General features: G+C 38.0%; 1 protein-coding gene across 16 annotated transcripts in view; it reads right to left on the bottom strand.

Moving 5' to 3' along the window:
- Positions 1-21,742, bottom strand: part of BAZ2B (bromodomain adjacent to zinc finger domain 2B) — a 112,205-nt gene that overhangs the window by 33,020 nt on the left and 57,443 nt on the right. For 10 of the 16 annotated variants that reach the window (XM_041466048.1, XM_041466058.1, XM_041466053.1 and 7 more), the window contains 12 exons: positions 20,400-20,561; positions 19,837-20,030; positions 16,937-17,149; positions 15,851-16,249; positions 13,026-13,632; positions 11,568-11,864; positions 9,221-9,281; positions 8,565-8,673; positions 8,197-8,298; positions 3,280-3,490; positions 2,269-2,361; positions 2,102-2,163 (listed from right to left, as the gene is read on the bottom strand). In XM_041466048.1, the coding sequence (XP_041321982.1) occupies positions 2,102-2,163; positions 2,269-2,361; positions 3,280-3,490; positions 8,197-8,298; positions 8,565-8,673; positions 9,221-9,281; positions 11,568-11,864; positions 13,026-13,632; positions 15,851-16,249; positions 16,937-17,149; positions 19,837-20,030; positions 20,400-20,561 (2,510 nt within the window). The remainder of the gene's footprint in view (positions 1-2,101; positions 2,164-2,268; positions 2,362-3,279; positions 3,491-8,196; positions 8,299-8,564; positions 8,674-9,220; positions 9,282-11,567; positions 11,865-13,025; positions 13,633-15,850; positions 16,250-16,936; positions 17,150-19,836; positions 20,031-20,399; positions 20,562-21,742) is intronic. The other 6 variants (XM_041466057.1, XM_041466065.1, XM_041466059.1 and 3 more) reach the window with 3 other exon arrangements.

Below are 21,742 nucleotides of genomic sequence, written 5' to 3'. Positions count from 1 at the left end.
GATCTACAAAAGAGCAGACTGCCTGAGGCTGAGAGGGACACCTGAAGTCACCTTGTCCACACGCCCCCAGAAGGGTCACCTAGAACCAGTTACCCAGGACCACATCTAGGCTGCTGTTGAAAATCCATGTGGGAGGCTCCACATCCTCCCTGGGCCACCTGCTCCAGTTCTCAGTTGCCATCTTAGTGACAAACTGTTTCCCAATGTTCAGAAGGAACCTCCTGTCACTGGGTACTTCTGGGAGAAGTCACCTCTTTGCAACCTCCCCTCAGGTACTTAGCAATATTAGCAAGATCCTCCTGAGCCTCCTCTTCTCCAGTCTGAACAGTCCCAACTCTCTCAGCCTTTCCTACTCTAAGTCATACCTGGTAGAGTGACAACTTCAAGTTCTGTATCTACTACACTGAGCACTTTCTTAAAAAAAAAAAAAAAAAAAAACCAAACCACAAAAAACCCCCACAACATTTAAACAGTTACCAACAAGAGCTAATTGTTATCTATTACGGGGATATTTAAGGTAGTCTGCAGTAACACCAGTTCTGCAGTTCTGGCTTACTACTCAAAAAAAAGAAGCATGTCAGGATTTAATACTTGGATTTCAAAGATGTGAAAGGGTTTAATATTTTTATTGGGTTTTTTTTCAAGTTGTCATAAAATCATAGAGTATGCTGAGCTGGGAGGCACCCATCAGGATCATCAATCCAACTCCTGGCCCTGCACAGACACCCCTACAATCCCACCCTCTGCCTGGCACCATTGTCCAAATGCTCCTGGAGCTCTGGCAGCCTTGGAGCTGTGACCACTGCTCTGGGGAGCCTGCCCACTGCCTGACCACCCTCTGGTCCTTTATTCTGATACCTAGCCTAAACCTCCTGACTCGGCTCCAGTAGTTCCCTCAAGTCCTGTCACTGGTGACAGAGAGCAGAGATCAGAGCTGCCCCTCCTGAGTACACTGAAGACCACAGTGAGTTTCCCCTCAGTCTCTTCTTCTCCAGGCTGAACAAACCAAGTCCCTCAGCTGCTCCTCTTAACACTTCCCTTCCAGTTCCATCCCCATCCTCATGGCCTTCTTTGGAGAGCCTCTAATGGTTTACTGTCCTTTTTATATTGGGGTGCCCAAAACTCTCCCCAGGACTCAAGGTGAGGCCACCCCAGTGCCGAGCAGAGTGGGACACACCCCTCCCTGCCTGGCCAGCGAAGCTGGGCGTGATGCCTTCCAGGGCAGAGATGTTCCTCCTGGGGCACTGCTGACTGATATCCAACATGCCTTCAACCAGGACACCCAGATCCCTTCCTGCAGCTGCTCTTCAGCCCCTCATTTCCCAGTTTATAAACACAAGAAGGATTGCCATTAATATATTTGAAAAAACTTTTTTCTGTTGTCCCCCATACTTCTGGCAGCTTCAACTTCAACTGAGGGGTTGGCCACATGAATTTTCTCTCTACACTGGCAACCAGCATCTCTGTCTTCTTCCCATGTCACTTACAGGCAAACCAATACTAGTGCTTTTTCCAGGTGTTGGGATGCTGAGATCATATACAGATATTGAGGGGATGTAGCATGTCCCGAGAAGAAGGGCAAGACAGCTGTGGAAGGGACTGGAGCACCAGAACAGCTGAGGAAGCTGGGAAAGGGGCTCAGCTCAGAAAAAAGGAGGCTCGGGGGGACCTTCTCGCTTTCTCAAACTCCCTGACGGGTGCAGCCAAATGAGGGTCAGACTCTGCTCCCTGGAACAAGGCACAGGACAAGAGGAAACGGCCTCACATTGGACCAAGGGAGGTTTAACTTGGATATTAGGTAACCTTTCTTCATGGAAAGGGTTGTCTAGCTTTGGCACAGGCTGCCCAGGGCAGCAGTGGAGTCACTGTCCCTAGAGGAATTTGAAAGATGTGATGTGGCACCTGGGGACATGGCTTAGTGGTGGATTTAATGGAGTTTAGAATTTTAAGTAACATACACTGTGTGCTCTTTAGAACTAGAATTAAAACATACACTTTGTAATCAGCATACTTAGTAATTTACTAAATATTTGAAATACATCTTACTGAATGATAATGAAAACATAATGTAAAGAGATTATATAGCAATTGCATAGTTTACCTGTTGTTTCATTATCTTTATCTGCTCCTTTTGCTTTCGCTTTTCTTCAGCTGCCATAATAGCTAACAAACAAAAGCAAACAATATCAGCAGAACATGGCAAGAGACAGGTAACTTTTCATAAACACTTTTCAAAAAAATCCCCTAGCATGCACAACCAATGCTTACCTTGCTGTTTTTTTGCTTCTTTGGCAGCTCGTGCTTGTTCCTGCTTCTGAAGCTTTCTCAGTAGCTTTATTTGTGCTGCTTGCCTAGCTATTTCTGTTACAAAAAGAAAATATTATCTTCATAAAAACAGTGCTCTCCAACAACAGATACAGTTCATGTTCCAGACATTTGCATGTTGCAAAGGCAGAGCAAACAGAGGATTTGTTTTGCACACACTGGCGTCTACAAAATTTTTCTATGAACTATTAATGGCACATCATGTATCAATAACTGTGTCAACAGTGCAAATGAACACGGATACTTTCTATCACAGGAAAATATTATTTATTAAGTGACAGAATCATACCAATAATGCTGGTTCATTTTAAAACCATTTTCCTCTTTCTTCTAAAACAGAAAACAATTGTTTCAAAACTACTAAATCAACATTTTATTCAGAAAGAATGGAATTAGTTTTCCTTAGAAGTCACCTCATGTAATTATGTAATAATTCTTCAACAATGAAGCAAGAACACACTCACCTGGGTCATATGCCTCTTTTCTGTGTCTACCTAAAGTCAGCCATTCTTATGCTAATAAGTAACCTCCTGAAGCATTCTACTACTGTGTGATAGCATTTCTGAAATTTGAATTAACTGTTTATGGACACACTCATAGAAGACAGCTGTAGGAAGGATTTTCTGGAGGTTGAATTCAGCTTCCTTTTCAAAGGACTGAGGTCCAGGACCTGCATGCTTGAATTCCCCAAAACACTGTCAGCTTCTTGTGCAGTAACTATAGAGTAAGCTTTTAGACATGTCTTTACACATGCATTTCCTTCTTTAAAACCTATATAATGATAAACCATTTACTGATCTCCAAAAAGTCTTCAATAACAGCATGTAACAAATACCCAAAATAAAATGTTGTATACTAATATCCTAGTGAGACAAATCACTCTCCTAAAGGAAAAACATTAACTCTTTATATACTGATACCCTCTCTTTGTGAAAATATTAACACACTTCTTACCTTGAGCCTGGAGCTTTCTCAACAGCTTTGTGTCAGCGCTGTCCAGGAATTCACCGCTGCCCACGTTGGGCGGTCGGCCTTTGCGGCGCCTGCTCCGTGACTCCTCCCTGGAGTGCTGTCTGTCTGGATTTGGGGGTCGCCCCCTACGCCCCTCCATGGCTCTGATACGGGGAATGACTTCCTCTTCTTTCAGGAGACACCACTGCACACCCTTTTAATTGACACATTTCACAGAGAAGTATTACAAACACAGACTAAAATAACCTGAAATCTAAGATGAGTTGTAGATATTAACCATGCAAGTGCTGTGATGTATTATTTGGGCAGGACAATTTCTTGATGATGCACAGAAGCCATATATTGAGAGACTACCACTAAGAACTTCTGAAAATTCCACCACTAAGAAAGATTTTGAAGACTATTCAAGCATATGCAAAGTTTTTACCTAGTAGATATGCCATTACTGCGTTATTTTTAATTATTTCTCATCAAATCAAATTGTTCAAACCTTTCCAAAAGGCAAAATGGACTTTTCCTAATTATGTAAACTCAACAACAACTATTCTGCTTTCACATAATCCACTGTTCAACATGAATGAAAAAATGTGTGAAGCTATGAAGTGCTGTCTTCCAACAGAGTGTGTTTACAGAAATTCTGGCATACATAACAGGCAAAGGCAGTAATGTATTTTCAAATACATTTTTTGAGTGTTGTAGAGCTCAACAATTAAGCTGAAAAACCCAGATGCATTTTAATCAAGTTTTAGTACAACTGAATTCTCCCCTCATTCACTGCAAAATAGTTTCTGCACCAGCTTGAATCAATGAAAAGTAACTTCTAAGCATCCACATAGCTAAAGTTACATGAACTATATTCTCTAACCAAACAAAGCATTCACTGTAGTATTTTGAGGCATCACGAAAGCAGATTCAAAAATACTTTGTTAATAAAAATATCCAAGTTAATCCTCATGAAGAAAAAGATTTATTTAACTGGTTACTAAAACTAGAGTTTATTGTGTCTACTGAGCAGAAAATATGCACCATCTAGGTGAGCCTATTTAATTAAACACCAGTATTTCAGAATTTTAACCTCTTTTACCATTTCCCCAAATTTTTGACAAATGCAGGGACAATCTGCAAGCTAAGCATCCTTTAGGACTTCTTTATAACTTGCCTTAAAAAGGTTTGTAAAAAATTTTGAAAATGTCTGCTACAGCAAGAAGGAAAGTTGGTAACTTTAAAAACTCATTAAATACCAGTTCAGAAGAAATATATCTAGAGTACTTTACTTTTCATATTTATATGTTCATAAACCCTAAAATCCAATTTACTGTACTACAACATAAATGATTTTTGTTTTTTTCTGGTAATTTGTCCTTTAATTGTTTTTGCTCATTCTTCACAATTACAAAGATTTTGCATAACTTCAGCAAAAGAAAAGGCAGTTTGTTAATCAGACATTCAGACTTCAAAGAGTTATCAGTATCTGCAAAGATACTTTTCTAAAGTCTGAATCATTCCCAGATAAGACCATCCCCAAAGTACACGTCACACCTGGTTTGCACACATTCCAAAGGGCTTTGTTATTAATTATGTTCTGAATGCACTGTTCAGAACAAAGACCACATCATTAATGTGTACCACATCATCATGCACCACCCCTGAGAACTTTTTAATCCAAAATATTCACCTCTACCACTTGACTAGAAGTTAATTCTCTTACTATCTTGAAGAGTACTACTTAACTGTAACTTTTATTTCTCTGCCTAGTACTTGAATTACAGTTCATCACAGGTTCAATTTATTGAGGTAGATTTAATAGTTGTATTTACTAGCTACACCAACTTCCAACCTAGAAAACCTAATCTCATAAAATGTATGTGCCAGGGGAGGCAAAACAGAAATCAAAGAAGAAGAGGAGAAGCAGCCATAGATCAAAAAGTACCTTAGAATGGCAATGGAGATTGCCCTTGCCCTGTATTTGTATTTTCTGCAGTTAATGATACTAACAATAATAAATACACATCACAAAAAAGTAAGAGGTCTACCAGATCATTAGTACCAGAGACCACGCTGGGTATTACATTTTCCTAATCCCACCTGAAAGAGAAACTAGAGGCCATCAAATGAAGTGAGTAATGGTTCAGTAAGCAAAAGGAGCAGCTGCTCCAAGGGATGGGAGAAGACAGTTTAATGCCCTGTCAAAGGGCATTGTGCATGCACAAGTTTTCTCAAGTTTAAGAGAAGACAACACAAAAATAGTCCAGAACAAAGCCATTAAGGGTTAAGCAAGAGTTGATTGACCATCTATATTTTGTGCTCAAACAACTTTTAAAATCTAACCCAAAATACATTTTTATTAAAAGAATGTACAGTTAGAATGTTCTATTAAAAAGAAGTACAAAAACTCTTGAGTTTTTGACATTTCAATTATAAAATATAGAGGTTGCACCCTAACACAGGAGAATCACAGGCTTCCATAAAATCCAAGCTTTGCTACTCAAACATTAGAGAAAAAAATGGGTATAACACTGTGAAATGTTGTGGTGTATTGTTTGAACTAATCAAAATAATAACTTTATTCAATTTCTCACCTTCAAGCATCTACCATATACCACAATACTGTGGGACATTTGCTAAAAAGGCACCAGACAACTGTGCATGAAAGCAGAATCAAGTTCAAATACTGTTAATCAAGCTAATGAACAAAACCACAGGCACTTTGCAAGAAGCAAAAATCCACTTAAATTTCAGATTAGATTTGTGGGGAAAAGTTAACAACATTGCTTTCCAAACTGAATTGCAGAACTCAGAATAAGACAAAGACTCCTATACATATTATTTAAACTCATGAGGACCCATGTTTATTCCATCAGCCCAAATCACATTCATATACCAAGCTTTCTAAACCACAGCAGTTTAAAGCTCCCAGGTCCAGTCACTGAATTTTCACATTTGCCAAACTTCAATCATTCTTCTAATCCTACTTCTTTGTGGCCCACTTCTGCCAGATATGCTTCTGTTAGAGCATTCAAACACTGCTTTGAATAGCCCACAGCATTTGGTGGTTTGTGTACCACAAGAGAGAAACAGGCACTAACAGAAGCAGGTAATCCACCTGCTTTTGGCTTGCTATACGTACATCTTTAATAATACTGATTTAGCCTTAAGATAATTTTCTTCACATCTTGTTTCATCTTATAGCTGTGTGAAAATTAGCCCAGCACATGTTGCATGTCTCAAAAGATGACAGAAAAGTATAACAAAGAAGGGAAGAATAATCACTAAAGGCTATACAGAATAATTGAAATTACCACAAAAGCAGAAATAAAAACTTCTGGAATTACTTCCAGACATCCATGAAGATATGATTATCATATATTATTTTGAATCTGGATGATTCAAAAACCTTTGGTAAAGAGGGTGCAAGCTCTTTTTATAAAGTATCAGTGCCACATACTGTTTCACTAGGCAATATTATCAGCCTGAATATAGCTCCACTGTTTTATGACTCCTCATTCACACATAAAATGTAAACACATCTTAGCACATCTGACACAGCTGCCCTCAGTTCCTTTTTCTAATAAAACTCCTCCTTTGTCTACCCAAGTCTCAGTGGAACCTATCAAAAACCACATCAGTACAAAGTTCAGTGATGACATGTACAGCAAACTAATGTTCACATTGCCAGTCTTGCCTGTAGAAATCCTCCCCTCACACTGCCTTCATTCTCAAGTTTTATAGATCACAGGGCAAACTGCAAATCAGCTGAAGGGAGAAGATAGATATAACCAAAGAAGGGGACAAGACTAATAAAGTAATACAGGCAACAGACACAGAAAACAGAACAGGGCAAAAAGAGAGCAGATACCCTGCCATTACGGTACATCACAGTAAAATGAATTATATCAGTCAAGACATGCAGGTACATAATGAAGTTCATAACTACAGGAACTTGGAACTCTTGAAGGCCAAACATGAAGCAAGTTTAGCAATGTTTTAGCCTGTAAGCCAGGAAGCACCACCCAGAAGTAGCTGCTTACCATGAATTCAGTCTTTAATGCTTTCATTAAAGACATTCAATTTCATTTCATACAAACATTACATATTTCTACAAGGTATTACAAGAACATCAGGCTTAACTCAAACCTGAACTCAAGACTGTTGAGAGCTAGTAACATGTTCCGAACATTTATCCCTTAAAGAAGCAAATACTTTCACTGAGAAAAATCTAAAAATTTTCATGCACATCCTGAAGAAATGGCAACACGGCCAAAATACAGTAACACAGCATGGCACAAACACAGTAACAATTTCCTTTAGTTTTTTTTACTCAACCTGGTGTGGTTTATTTACACACTCTCTAACAATTACATCACAGTAAGGCATAACTGGTATAGTTCTGCATCCCCCTCTGTAAAAGTGTCATGGTCCACAATGCTCAGAGAGTATTCTTGATACAGGAGACACTTGCATACAACCGTGAAATTTACATATATACATAAACACATACACACATCTATTATGAGCACACTAACAGAGTGGGATTTAACATCTACACATAAATTACTATTGATATGAGGCTGTATACAATAAAAGAAGAAACGAAGACTTAAGTCAGAAATACTGAATGCTAAGATAAAATACGTAGCTCTGAGTTTTAAAACCAGACCAAGCCAGGCTCAGAGCTGATCATTTAAGCACCCTCCAGGCAAAGCCACCGAATGTGGTTCTCAACACAGCCCATGATCAAGCTCTCCATGCCTCAATCTAACTGCTGTTAAGAACACGTGTAGCTTTTAGAAATAATTAGCTAAAAACAGGTAATGCTTCAGATCGTAGCAAAAATTACTTCACCTAAACTTAAGTTAATGCTCCTTGGATCAAAAACTTTACTTTTTAAAAAGTGGATACCTGCGGTCCATCTCTGGCTTCATAGAAGTCACCCACTCCTATTTTTGCACTGAAGCTGAAATTGTCCCTTGAGATATCCATTATTCCATTTCTGCTGAGATACTGAAAAAATCACATATTTTTCCACTTCAGCTTGTAAATAATTACAACCCAGCTTTGATGTACAGCTAACTTTGTGATTGTAATGTTTTGCATGTTCTGTCAAAGGGATAGGCATTTATAGGACATCAAATCAGTAACAGACTGAGATACATTACACCTCACATCACAGAAAATCAGCACCTCTATTGGAGAGAAAAAAAATTACATCTTTTAATTGCAAGCATGCCTACTAGCATTAGAACACAGAAGTTAAACTGTTAATGTACCTTTACTACTTCAGGATACTGTCTCAGCTTCTTTCCACAAGGTGCAAAATATGCTACTTCTCCTTGAAGACGACCACCAAAGTTTCTTATTCGGGTTTCTCTTTGCCAGCTAGAGTAATATGAAATAGTTGCATACAACAACACATTTTTTTTTAAAAAAAAAACAAGTAATTTGTGTCAATTTAAGAATTCTACAAAAGAAAAAAAAGGAAGAGGAAAATGTGACTAGAGTATCATAAATCAAACAGACCAAACCAGAAAATTTTATCACGTAGGTTGTCCAAACTGACGAAATATATTAATTTATTTATATCAAGCGACTTACATATTACCAGATTTTAAACAGCTTAGAACTATACTTTAGGGAGTTATTTGGAGTCTATATTGGCTCAGATCATTAGGATTAATTTCCAAAGCAAAACAGCTAGGAGACAGGTCATATTTGCAAAAGAGCAAGTTTAATGCACAAAAATTAACACATGAAATATGCTGACACTTTTTAAAGAGATTCACAGTCACTGGGAGTCAGAAATCTAAATTGCTGAAGCCCTTTCCTCAGTATTCATCCTCAAAACCTTTTAAACTCATTTCTTTACCAACGGATTTTTGAAGGCATTATCTCCCTCTAAGGAAAGTCAGGTACACACGTAACGTACCCATAATCAAGAGGAACACGCAGCTCCCGTTCATCTGCTACTCTTCGTCTTTTTGAAATACCTAAAACAGAATAATTGATTAATACCTATCAGAGCTTACAAAAGAAAACATGCTCCTAAAATGTACTTTTCATGTTTCTATCCCCAAAACAAAAGAGAATTGGTTTTCCATTCTCGCCATTATGTACCTCAATTACCAAGAAAACTAATGGAAGTGTTGTTCTTCTGAAATACATTTTCCTCTAAGTTTCTGTAACCTCATCCTCTGAAATTGTCAACAGAAAACCTAATTATCCCATACCTATCTGCTTGTCCTGTTTAGTGCTCTCAAATATTGCTAGTTTAATTCCTTGCACATCTGTTTTTCTAGACAAGACCATATAAATTTTTTTTCAGTGAAGAAGATGCAAATAAAAACACTTTACTTTAAAGATCCCTATTCTAATAGGTTTAGTCTTCCTAGAGCACTGCCTATAGACTGCAGTCAAATGCCAAATGCATAAAATTTTCAGAACTACTTCAGCTTTTCCCAATTCAAATGGATTTTGTGTTTGGTGCTTGTCAAACAACTGAATCAACAGTATCCCAGAGACAAGTGCCAAATGCGTGGTTTTTTAGTGTGAAAGACTTTCCTCAGGCAGCCACAGGATGTGAACTATGCACTCAGACCAACTCGTGGAAGATGCACTTCTCAAAAAGTTAGTTTGGACCTTGTGTCAAGCATGTGACACATCTCCTCCCTGGGAACAGCCGTGAGTGAGGGTGGGTTCCAGACTGACCCCTGGCACTGGCCCAGCCTCTCCCCGCCGCGAGCTCACTCATCAGCACAGCCCCAGCTGCCACGGGAGCTGCCAGCAGCTCCTCCCAGAGCAGGTGAACAGACCCCTAGAAAAAGCACCAAGGAAATGTCTGTGCTCAGATCCCAGAAGTTAGACACAGGTCTGCACTCTTAACCTAACATGAATGACTACTGCATTATTTTGAAGGGTCACAGTGCAGGGAGGGAGGCTGCTTTTCCAAATATAAGTGAAGTGGAAAGTCCAGCGCAAAACAGATACAGAGAAGAGACCACGAGACTCCTTCAGAGACTGACCAACTCTAGGTAGAAGTTTCACAAAAACATTTTTGTTGTATAGTGTTGATTCTTATTAGGTGATTCTTACATGTAGTATTATTATACATAAAGCAAGGACATAAAATTTATTCTACCTCCCACTCCTGTAAACAGAAAAATCTGCTATCAAACTTTTCAAAGCATCCCAAATCAAAACAGATTCCTGAGAAAAACGTCATCTTTTTAATTTACCTATGTGGATTATTCCTAATCCATATGAAATCTTTTATAAACTGTACAGTAAACAAGCCTGTTTCTGGGACAAATATTAGGTAGCTAACATTATCCTCCTTCAAAGCTAATGCCCTTGTACAACATGGAATGAAGCTCCTATTCCACTGAATCCAAATACAAAAACCTATTTATAAGCAGATGTCCCCATTTAAAAAATCTGCTTACACGCATGTTAATAAACAGCAAGTCTCTAATTCAAAGTAGAAATATGTGATTTAATTTCATTGTTACCATGCAAATTAAGAAGTGTGACTTTCAAAAATGCATTCTTTACTGTAGCCATAGTAATTTCTAAAACGTACGAATTAAGTCACCAAATGACAGATTATAAAAACTATATAATATCAGGCAAATGCTAAATGTACTTTCCATGAACTTTAAAAAAAGTTCATAATCCATAAATTCTACTGAAAATTTTGAAAGACTTATTAGAAAATTATGTTCTAACAAAATATGGTTACAAAGTTTGTTGAGGAAGAGACAAAAACTGAAGATTCAGAACATGAAATCAGAAGAATAACTAGTTTAAAATAAAATGGAGAATTCCAAAGACTTAATAATGAAGAATTTTAATGTAATAAATATAAAATCTGGATATTTAACTCTATCTTCTCTAAATAATTACACAAGTTAAAATGTCCTGGTCTAAGTGTAATGTTCTAGTCTGGAGAACTTGCAATTTGGCTGACAGATCTTAATGAATGTTGCAAACACCCATTAAAAGATCACAGAGTCACCCAACAGCCAAAGTCAGAAGGGGCATCAAAAGACACCTGATCCAGCCTTCCTTGAGAAAGGAAGCTTTGCCAAGATTAACTTGCACCCGGACCGACTGGCACCTGAAAGCCTCAAGTGAGGGTGGCTCTGCCACATCCCTAGGGTGGCTGTTCAGTCAGTCACTGTTCTGAGGGTAAAACCAGCAACTGGACTATTTTTGCAACTGCTTTCACAACACATGGACCTTAGCTATCACATGGTAGAAGAGAAGACAGTGAATACCACAGTGTGTACTTGGTGTGAGGGTGGAGGCTCCAGTCCCGAGGAACACTGCAGGCTGGGACTCAGGACATAAGGCAGCTGGTGCCGAGCTCGACGTTTTTGCTACTTGGAGATTAAGCGGGGTGGAATGAGCTGTAAGACCGATGGAAGAGCTCTTCACAGAGGATGAAGTTTTATTCAGTTTTAGCGGGGCTTTTTCTCCCTCAGTGTCAGTATCCGATTCATCTTGGTCTTTATCATCCTCATCATCTTCCTCCTCAGACCCTTCTGTATCTGACTCAGAATTACTGTCAGACTCTGTTTAAAGAAAGTGTGGCAAAAGGCACATTATGACTTGGAAACTACTATCAAGTCCCAACACTTGTGAAGTCTTTTCTCTTATTATACACACTTTTTTAATAACATCTCTTGAGTATAAATAGGAGGTTCTAATTACCTACCTAAGCTTAAAGTTACTACAAATATGATAGCATTAAGTAATTCTGCACAATAATACACTGTTATTTTGAATGGAAACAGACGAGTGACAAAAGCTGCGGTATTTCAAGACTGTTTACCCCAGAATGAGCTACAGCTACATCATCCCATTAGACCGGCAGCAGCTGGACATTACCCCAGGAAGGGCATTTCACAGGTGTGAAATCCATCATGAAGAGGAAGAAAACAACAGAACTGGATACCGGCTGAAAGGTGTCAGAATCAAAAGTATGGCAATCTGGGCAAAGGAAGAGTAAGAATCGAGGACGGCCAGGGTAAGGAACTAAAGGTGAGCTACAATCCTGAGATAATGAGATTAGTACAGGGTGTGTGGATGAGAGGGAGAGAGAATGATGAAGGTGGAGGCTTGACACAAGGGATATCAGCACACAGGACAAAGCAGTGACTGTGAATACAGTCAACTCTTTAAAACAGGCCTTGTCATTCCAAATTGCATAGCCCGGTCTGCAGCCCTTAAAACTGTCCAATTACTTGCTCATGGACTACTGTGCTCCTGAATGAGGCACAGAAACACACTTTTCTTGCCACTCTTGACAATTTGAAGGCCCTTGTTTAGTCCCTCTCTGGCTAGAAAATCTGTTTTGCAGCTGGTCTCTGTCTGCCAGAATCATCAACCATCAATCAGCCTTAATGTCAACCCCTTCCTGAGCACTTTGCCACATCAAGCTGCAGCCTGGGTGACTAATGTGGAAGGCAGGTCTCTGACAGCCTTTCCAAAAGACTAAGGAGCCACCTCACCAGGACAGCTGACCAAGTATCTGAACACCCCAAACATAATTTTTGGACATGACACAATGGAGAATGGGGACATGTGCTAATTTCAACGACACGTGTAGGGCACTGCGGGGGCCATGCTGGCCCAGTATTTCCGGCCCCTATTTTAAAATACGGTGGGAAATGCATGTTTTCAAAATGCAAAAAATTAACTTTCTGCTTTTCCTATTAAAAAGGTTAAACCACCTGATTGGCTATCATCAGAATCATCTTCTTCATCGTCCTCATCTTCATCTTCGTCATCGTCGTCATCATCATTTGAGTCGTCAGAGTCTTTACTGCTGGGGGCATCTGAGTCTACCCCTCTGAACTGCTCCACCACCAGCTTTGCAGAATGAAGGCGGTGTTGTGGTTTTACTGCATTTACTGCATTATTGCTGACTGCTTTATCCTTTCCTGAACCAGGTAACACAGGAGAGGTAGAGGGCATAACAGCTGTCCGGTTAGCAGCTGGCTTTTTCCCACATGCACTCAAGTTTATCGGCAAAGAAAAGGGGGCACTGCTAGAAACGGCTACACTTTCATTGATCTTGGTCTGGGCTTTCTGTTTCGTAGTGAGTGCAAGAGGAGCCTCCTGGATGACGCTCTGAATAACTCCATTGGGTTGGTGATTACCTAAAAGTGCATTTGTCAGGAATGGGTTAGAATGGTTGTTTTCCAAGGATGTGAGTTTTTGATGAGCTGGTGAACTAGATGTTGGTTTGGGGCTTGACAAAGCTGCGATAACCTTCTTCAGGCTCTTAGATGACTCCTGTTTCTTTAGTTGTGCTGGGAATGTCTGTTTATATTGTTCCTAAAGAAATAAGAAGACAGAGGAATAAAATGTGGAGGTGTTTGTTTGGCTTTCTTTGGTATTCAGGCAGGTGAGCTCTAGGAAATGTTAAACATCTGCTAAGCCATTTTTAGAAAGCCAAAAGCAGATACTAGGTACAACAGACGAGATGAATAACTACTGGTTACACAAGTCTTGCATGATTTTTTCACTGTAAATCAAGTAGGGAAAGACGAATTGAACCCAAGATGAAGTTGATTCAAATTATGCAGGGAAGCTTTCTCACCTTCTACAATGCTCTAGACAGAGACTTTCATAAAGGTATTAATCATTCTGAAAAAGGCCATTTTTAGAAAGATACTACTGTTGTGTACCACCACAGGAAAACCTCTTATAACTTCATTCAATGCATAAAAATCCCATTAGTGAATGTACAGCTACCTTTAACACTTTGTTCACTTTAAAGCACAAGGTAAATACAACACACTAATGGCCACAATACTAGAAAACAAATAGAGGACTCCTGGTGTAGAAAAAATTTATTTTAAAAAATGAGGGAAAAGGTATTAGTCAGAAATGCTGTGATATTTTAACTGCATAACTGAAAGAGTAGTACTTGAAACTCTTCATGTAAAACTTAGTAATAGCTCAAAAACGCATGTAAAGCTTACAGTGTCTTTAGTCTAAAGACTCTTCCAAAGAAAAAAACCGCACATCATCTTCAAAAGAAAATACAATAAAATCAATAAAGATGGTACAGTTTAAAATTACTTTTTAAAAATTAAGTCAAACGCAATACGTTCTTGGAAGTTACTAATATTTAAAACTGAGTAAGAAATTATGAAGATCTCTAAAATAAATATTCACACAGTGTATACCTCCAGTAAAAGTTCTAGAGAATTCACACTACTAAATGTGTGATCTATCACCAGCTAGACTCATAACCTAAATTTGAAAGCAAATGCCTCTTTCAATAGCAAAGATGTATGTTCTCATAATTATAATTTATTTAGCTACTCCTGGTAAGTGACAGGCTTATTTGAATTTTACCTAGTAATAAGAAATTGGAAAGGAAAACCAGTTTTTATCTCCTAGTCTAGCAATAAAAATTAAGGATCTTTCAGTCCTTACTGAGGGCCTGTGAGTTAGCTGTGAATCAGAACTGAGTTTACTACTCCTGAATACTACTTAGTTTAAAACAAAATTTGAAAAAATAAAATAATAATAATGACAGTTGCCTCCATAAATGTATTTTTAAAATATATTTATTTTTGTATATATCCTGAGCCCCGGTGTTTGTAAAATGACAGATTTTCATTCTCTTCTAATCCCCATTCAAATCTCACTGAATAGAAAATTCATCAGCAGTCACCTTAATTACTATTATAAAATAAACAAACTGAGGATCTAAAAATCCTAGAAGTTGCAGAACTGTTAAGACAGACATATAAACTTATTTTACAGTCCTGACCAGTAAAAAGGAAGATAAATTGAGGGAGGGTGGGCAGGCCCTGGCACAGGTTCCCAGAGCAGCTGTGGCTGCCCCTGGATCCCTGGCAGTGCCCAAGGCCAGGCTAGACACTGGGGCTGGAGCAGCCTGGGACAGGGGAAGGTGTCCCTGCCAGGGCAGGGATGGGACAGGGTAGAGCTTTGAGGTTCCTTCCAACCCAGGCCATTCTTTGATTCAAAAAAACCTACTGAAATGGCCATACTGAGTTTTTACAGCTATCAGTGCATAAATACCTGTCTTTAAAGAGCAAACAAAAGTCAACATTACATTGAGCATTTTTTAATGGCTTTCAGCTTCTTTGTCAAAAATCATGGTTAAAATAGATGATTTCAATTACTTTGACTTGAAACTATCTAACTTGAAAGAAAGTGAAGTCATGCTTACATACTAGATATGTGAAGTATTAAATCAGCACTTTGACTGAACCTAGAAGCAGAGGAAAAATATCTGTAGGCCACACAATTTACTTATTTTGATATTTACAATTTTCTTATTTTGATATTGATTTCAGGTGCACATTGTTCTTAAGAGATGCATGACCCACACAATCTAGTTCATTTACACCATTCAGAAATCCAAATCAACTCTAAAAACACATAAACTCCCACAATTATGAAAATATATATACTTATAACTTTAATACACTGTATTTAAAAGAGTTTGATGGCACAATGTTATGCCTTTTTAAGCAGATGACACAGGTTACAAATAATCAAAAACTTCACTCACCCGTTTAGACCTAACATCGCTGGTCAAAGTGATAGATTCTTCAGAGGTATTTTTACTCCCTGCTTTGAGTAGATCAGGGGAAGGAACTATGAGTTTTAAATAGGTCTCCTTTTTGGCTTCATGTACCAAAGACAAAGGTTTCACATTAGGAACCAATCCCGTAGACTGTATTACACTTGTGTGTTTGTTCACAGATTCCTCCTTTGCCTGAGAGCTTTGAAAAATAAACGGAAGCTGCTGTGACAAAACCTGAGGCTGCTTCTGCTGGGACTGGAATGATGAGTGAGTCTGGGAATCAGACACAAGAGGTATCTGCTGGTGTGTTCTTTTTTCTTGAGACTTGTCCTGTGACTTCTGTCCATCGGTTTTCATATCTGTTACACCACTATGCATTAGCACCTGTAAAATATTTATTTTTGACTGTTCATTACATAAGTTAAAGATTCTTTTAAAAAGGCTAAACATATGATCAGTCTCCTTGAAACAATTACACTAGTCTTGGCAGAGGATGAACAATAATAGTTTTAAACTCAATCTTGTAATATATTTATTGTTCATTTTCAGTTTTTTCCCCAGATGGTTTCAGCATGTTATAACAATGTTTACTAGAGAAGGAGTATTAAACCATGGTTGTTCTTAAATGTATTTCTGACTGTAAACCTAACAGGATACCAAAGATTCCAATCTTGTTGTTCTACTACTAGGTAAAGTAGGCACTCTACTAGGAAAAAAGTAACTGCCAAGCAATATCCACAATGATGTATTTTCAATTTACTACCTGCACACAGTACTTAATTTCTTTGTATTTCTCACTTCACAACAAAAATAACAGTCTACCGACTGTAAACTCCTAGCCTGTAAAGAACAGCAATACGAAGAGATGCATGCACACAAAAGAACCAAAAAACCCATCCCAGAAACCCCACAAACAGAAAACCCTGAAGCAAACCTAAAAAGAGTATTCTTAGCCTTTATTAATGTGCAGTTAAATAACTGTTAACTATTTGTTCACAGACGTGAGCAGGTCAACTTGTCACAAACAGCTTGTAGCAACAAGACTGTGGGCAGCAGAGAGAGGTGTTATACCTTGTTCTTGCTTTTGTGATGTGCTTCATTTTCAGAATCAGATTCATCATCTTCACTCTCTTCAGCACTCTGGTCCTCCTCCTCCTCCTCCTCTTCATCCTCCTCTAGGTCATCAGAGTCACTACTACTTACACCTTCACTTGAGGTGTCTGAAGAGGAGCCCGAATCACTGTCGCTGTTACTAGAGCTTTCCACTGCTTTTTTTCTGGGCTTCTACCGGGAAGATGAATTCTCTGTTAATGCGTCCATTTTAATCTGTTATGTAATCTTATTATTACACACAATCTTCGAAACAAAGAAGAGTGAGACTTTGGAGTAAAGTGATCTGCAATGCTTAAAAAAAAAGTGCTTCACAAGGTGATGAAAATTAAAAACTGGTCACAAAGTTCCAGTGAAGTCTTTTTCTGACCACTGCTGGCATCACTACATCACAAAGTAAAATGCCAAATTTAGGCCTAGAACATTGACCTAGAATTTGGGTCCAGTAAACCTCCACAGCATGTGCTGATTCAAAAAAAAATTCATACCAAAACTTGTGGTGGAAGTTAGCACAGAAAGAACAACAAATATTAGGTTTATAGAAGTTTCAGAGGTGCATTCATTTAACTACTTTCACAGTATGGGCTGTACAGCAATGTAGACTTTTGAGGACTGAAAAGAATAGGTTCATCAAATTGCTTCTGGGATTTGCTTCTGAAAAATGGACCAGAATCTGCTGAAATACTCTGACGAGTACATTATATTGAATGTAATTCTAGATTTTCATCAACTGTAAAAACACTTTTATATCAGCTTTGCCTTTTTCCTTTTTTCCTAAAACTAAATAAATATTTTAACGATTTTTTAGATACCATCCTCAAAAGAAATTACAACTAAGGAGATGACTGATGAAATCAGAAGATGAATACTAAAAAACTAAACCCTAAATAAAGGAACTTTTAGAAAAGTATATTAAAAGGTTTTAAAGTAAGACATGCTTTTAAGACGAGCCAAGTTTTACACTTAGAAATATAACAGCATAACATCACTTGTACAAAGCTCAGCATTAATAATCATAATCATCCTCATGTTAGAGTTCTCATTTGGAGTAATTTCTGTGTTTTGATACAAAAGGTTGTTCAAATCATTACATTGACAAATACCATTTACCTCATAAAAAGTTTCGGTGGAAAAGAAGTTATGAATGTCAGCATATCAAGTAAGATTAGGAACAAAAAACTCCATTTCAGTATTTCAAAATTTACTAACTTAAGAAAAAGACAACCTGACATTTATCTGCATGAGACAAAGGACTTAAAAGTCAAGATACGGAACTCAATATTCTTAAGAAAGGGACTTGCACATCGAATCCATCCTTTTACAGCACCTCAGTATTTAGTCAATAAAACTGGAGTTTGAAATCGGTGCTTGCATCAAGAAATTTATCAATAGTACCAAATTTATATTTAAAGATGAAAGGTAACACAAAGGAGAAGATAACAATGCTGACAGACATCTTGACAGAAAATGGGGGGTGGGGGGGGAGGAACCAAAACAACCAACCAACCAACCAAAAACATAAACAAACAAACAATGGGCAAAAAGAAGTAAAATTTTCTGAATAAAGCAAAGTGCCAAAAAGACGGTATTTAGAGATATTAAAATAGAAATGTATTTGGTACTCTGTCCAACTGTAGTAATAGTCAGAAATACAGAAGCACCATCTGGAAAAAGCTTTATCTCTGCACCACAGAAAGCAAGCTAAATTTTGCATGTAGATAACGAGGATAAAAGCAGCATTTTAGAATGAGCCATTTTTAGTATTTAAGGCTGAAAAAAGTCAAAGATTTCCCAAATACCTTTAACTAGCTTAATACTTTCAAAAGGTGTCAACTATTGAACATGAAGAGTATTTTGAGGGAAAATAGTCTTAATAATTTCCCTATTGTTGATATACTAAACATTGTATATAACTACACAATTGTAAGTAACCATTTCACTGCTAATTCCTATTTTTAGGCAGATACATCAAGCACCAGCTGTCCTTTGAAAATGCCAACCTCTCACCTTCAAATATTGGGACTTGGTAGCTGAATGTAGCTCAGTAACAGAAAGAAAGCAAGAGGCTCAATTCACTCACAAAACAAAACTAGTAAGATATAAAGAAAGAAAAAGATCTTAGCCTAGATGGCTATCAGTAGGGAATTGCCCCCTTAGCTTCTATTCTGACACTAATCACCTTCCCAGAATACCATTTTCTGTGTTTTGTTTCAATAGTTTTGATTCCAAGAGTAGCAAAGTTCTTAGAGAGCTTAGGTCACTATATAAGGTTTACTAACTCACTGAGACTACTCATGTATTTCATATTAGATGGCTAAAATTATTGCTGAAACACAGCAGTTAATAATACTTCTTTCTTCTGGTAAATAGGAAATTACTTACAGAAAAACATTTTAATGTCTAAAAATTTTTTCTTTTTTGTTTGTATAAGATACATGAAAACCTAATTAAATTCACAGAAATAATCGATAATGTTATAATTGTAACGCCAATATGTGTATATATATACTGTAATAAATAATATCAAATATTGATGTTAAAAATACAATTTCTAAAAAATTAGATAAATGAAACAAGGTGTTGGACACCACTATTAACTTATTAACTAGTGCAATTAGCTCTAATAGTAACTTTTTGTTCGTAAGTATGTTAAAAAAAACTCCAAACAACTAAAAAAATTTCAAACACCAATACACACAAAAAATTCCTACAGAGAAAAGGAGACACATCTTGCTCTAACAGGTCAGAAGAACCCAAAACATTTTGTACTCTGAAAGAACACTTAAAAATGCTCCTGTGTGCAGAACATTTATCATGTCAAATTTTTTGTCTGAATCTTCATTTTCTTTCAGTGTATTTACCTTATCTTTGATTTTGTCAGCCCTGGTGTCCAAAAGCTGAACTTTGCTTTGCTCTTGGTTGTATTTGCGTCCTCCAGCCCCTGAGGTCACATTTTTCACTGGCCCTGCCGACGTTGCAATGCTAGTGGAGAGCACGGATGTGCTGAGAGCTGAGACTGCAGAGGTACTGTTGCCATTCAGTGATCCATTCATACCTAAAGATGACAGATTTTCCAAGTGACATTTAAAATAAATCTGAAGTAACAGATCATTTCTTTGAGATGCTCCAGTCACACTAACGTTCCATAGACATGTAACAAGAACCTAGACTACTTACAAGTTACTCGCCACATATACTGAAATTTGTCATCAAAGTGTCACTCTAAATTGGAGTTATTTTAGTTTAATCATACAGAGCATCCATGATTTCAAGGCCAAACACATACTTGGTATGTATCATCCTTACCTACCAGAACCAATTTTTATAGAACTGTTTAGGAATGGGAAGAATGAGGAAAGTAAAGCCTGAATTCCACATCTTTCTGCATGTGTAGAAATTCAATATGATTACTTCCAGCCATTACCTTTGTCTGTATTACTCCGACTACTTTTTCCTGTAGCTCTTGAATGGAATGAAGCAGAATCATGATTCTGTGCAGGAGGAGCAAACAATGTGGGAATTCCCAAGAGTGGTGGGAAAAAAGCTGCCCCAGGACGAGAGTGCGTGTCTGCAGTTCGCCACCATTCTGAACCGCAAAGGAAATAAAAACAAACTTCAGTTGTTCTAATACTACATTTACATATTTCAGTAAGCTGTGCATAATCCATAGCAGATTTACTAAATCTAGAAGTAAGAACAAAACATTAAGGAAATTCTCAATGACATACATTTCCTGAACTCTGGTCTTAAGTCACTAAAGCCATGCTGATAAAGATTGCAATGCAGTATTATTTAAATGCATTCTGAAAACTAATACTTAATAGAAAGCCATATGATACTGATCACCCCAAAGTGAAACTGCTAGTCTTATAAAGTGGATCAGTATTCACAGATCACCCTTTAACATTTATTATTATCTCAGCACTCTTCCTACATCAGAACCACGCAGTAACACAACAGCTTTCAGTCACCTCTGCAATCTGAGCCTTGCAATACCCCAAAGCCTGCACCACAAAACCACATCTGAAGCTGCTCCCCATGAGAAGATCTATTAAACAGAGGAACTGCTAGCTACCCAATGGTAACTCTACAACTACTGCAAGAGGTTTCTATCCTTTAGTTTGACACTACATTGCAAAAAAAGCTGCCTCTATTTTTTTCCCTCTAATAACCTAATTCAAATGCCCTAGTATCAACTGGTGATCCTGCTTCTACCTTCAGTATGCATTATGTCTTCTCTCAGACTGGGAGGTTGGAAGACAAGATGAAGATCAGACACGATGAAGAGGTGTCCCAGCTCCAGCCAGGACAGGGTTAGTTTTTGCAGTAGTTGGGTGGGAGCATGGCCAGCACCCAAAGGTTATTCAAATAAATCTCACATTATTAAGCAGGAGAAAGGGACTATCTTCCAGGGAGAAGGGCTCTCTTCCCAGTTGGCTCACCAGTGGCAGAGGTCAGTAATTGTCTATGGTCAGGATGGGCGGGGTTCCATTTGAATAGTTTGTTTCTCATACCCTCTGTCAGTACTGCTGCTGTTAATATTTGTTTTCCTATCTTATCTCTGTTTCCATTGAACTGTACTTATCTTGACCTGTGACCTCTGCTTTTTGAGCCTCCAATTTTCCTTTCCAGCCTTCTTCAAGGGCAAGGGTGGTGGTGAAGGGCAGGGGAGAAGTGAGTGGCAATGTGGTCTCAGTGGGAGCACTAAAGCTAGATGAACCAGATTAAAAATTACATGCAAAATGTAAGCATAGTTAGACCTGTGCT

The sequence above is a fragment of the Pyrgilauda ruficollis genome, unplaced genomic scaffold (assembly GCF_017590135.1).
Source record: "Pyrgilauda ruficollis isolate IOZ18807 unplaced genomic scaffold, ASM1759013v1 scaffold196, whole genome shotgun sequence".
Classification (NCBI taxonomy): domain Eukaryota; kingdom Metazoa; phylum Chordata; class Aves; order Passeriformes; family Passeridae; genus Pyrgilauda; species Pyrgilauda ruficollis.
Note: the sequence above shows the minus strand (reverse complement) of the source record. Positions and strands in the feature narration are given on the sequence as shown.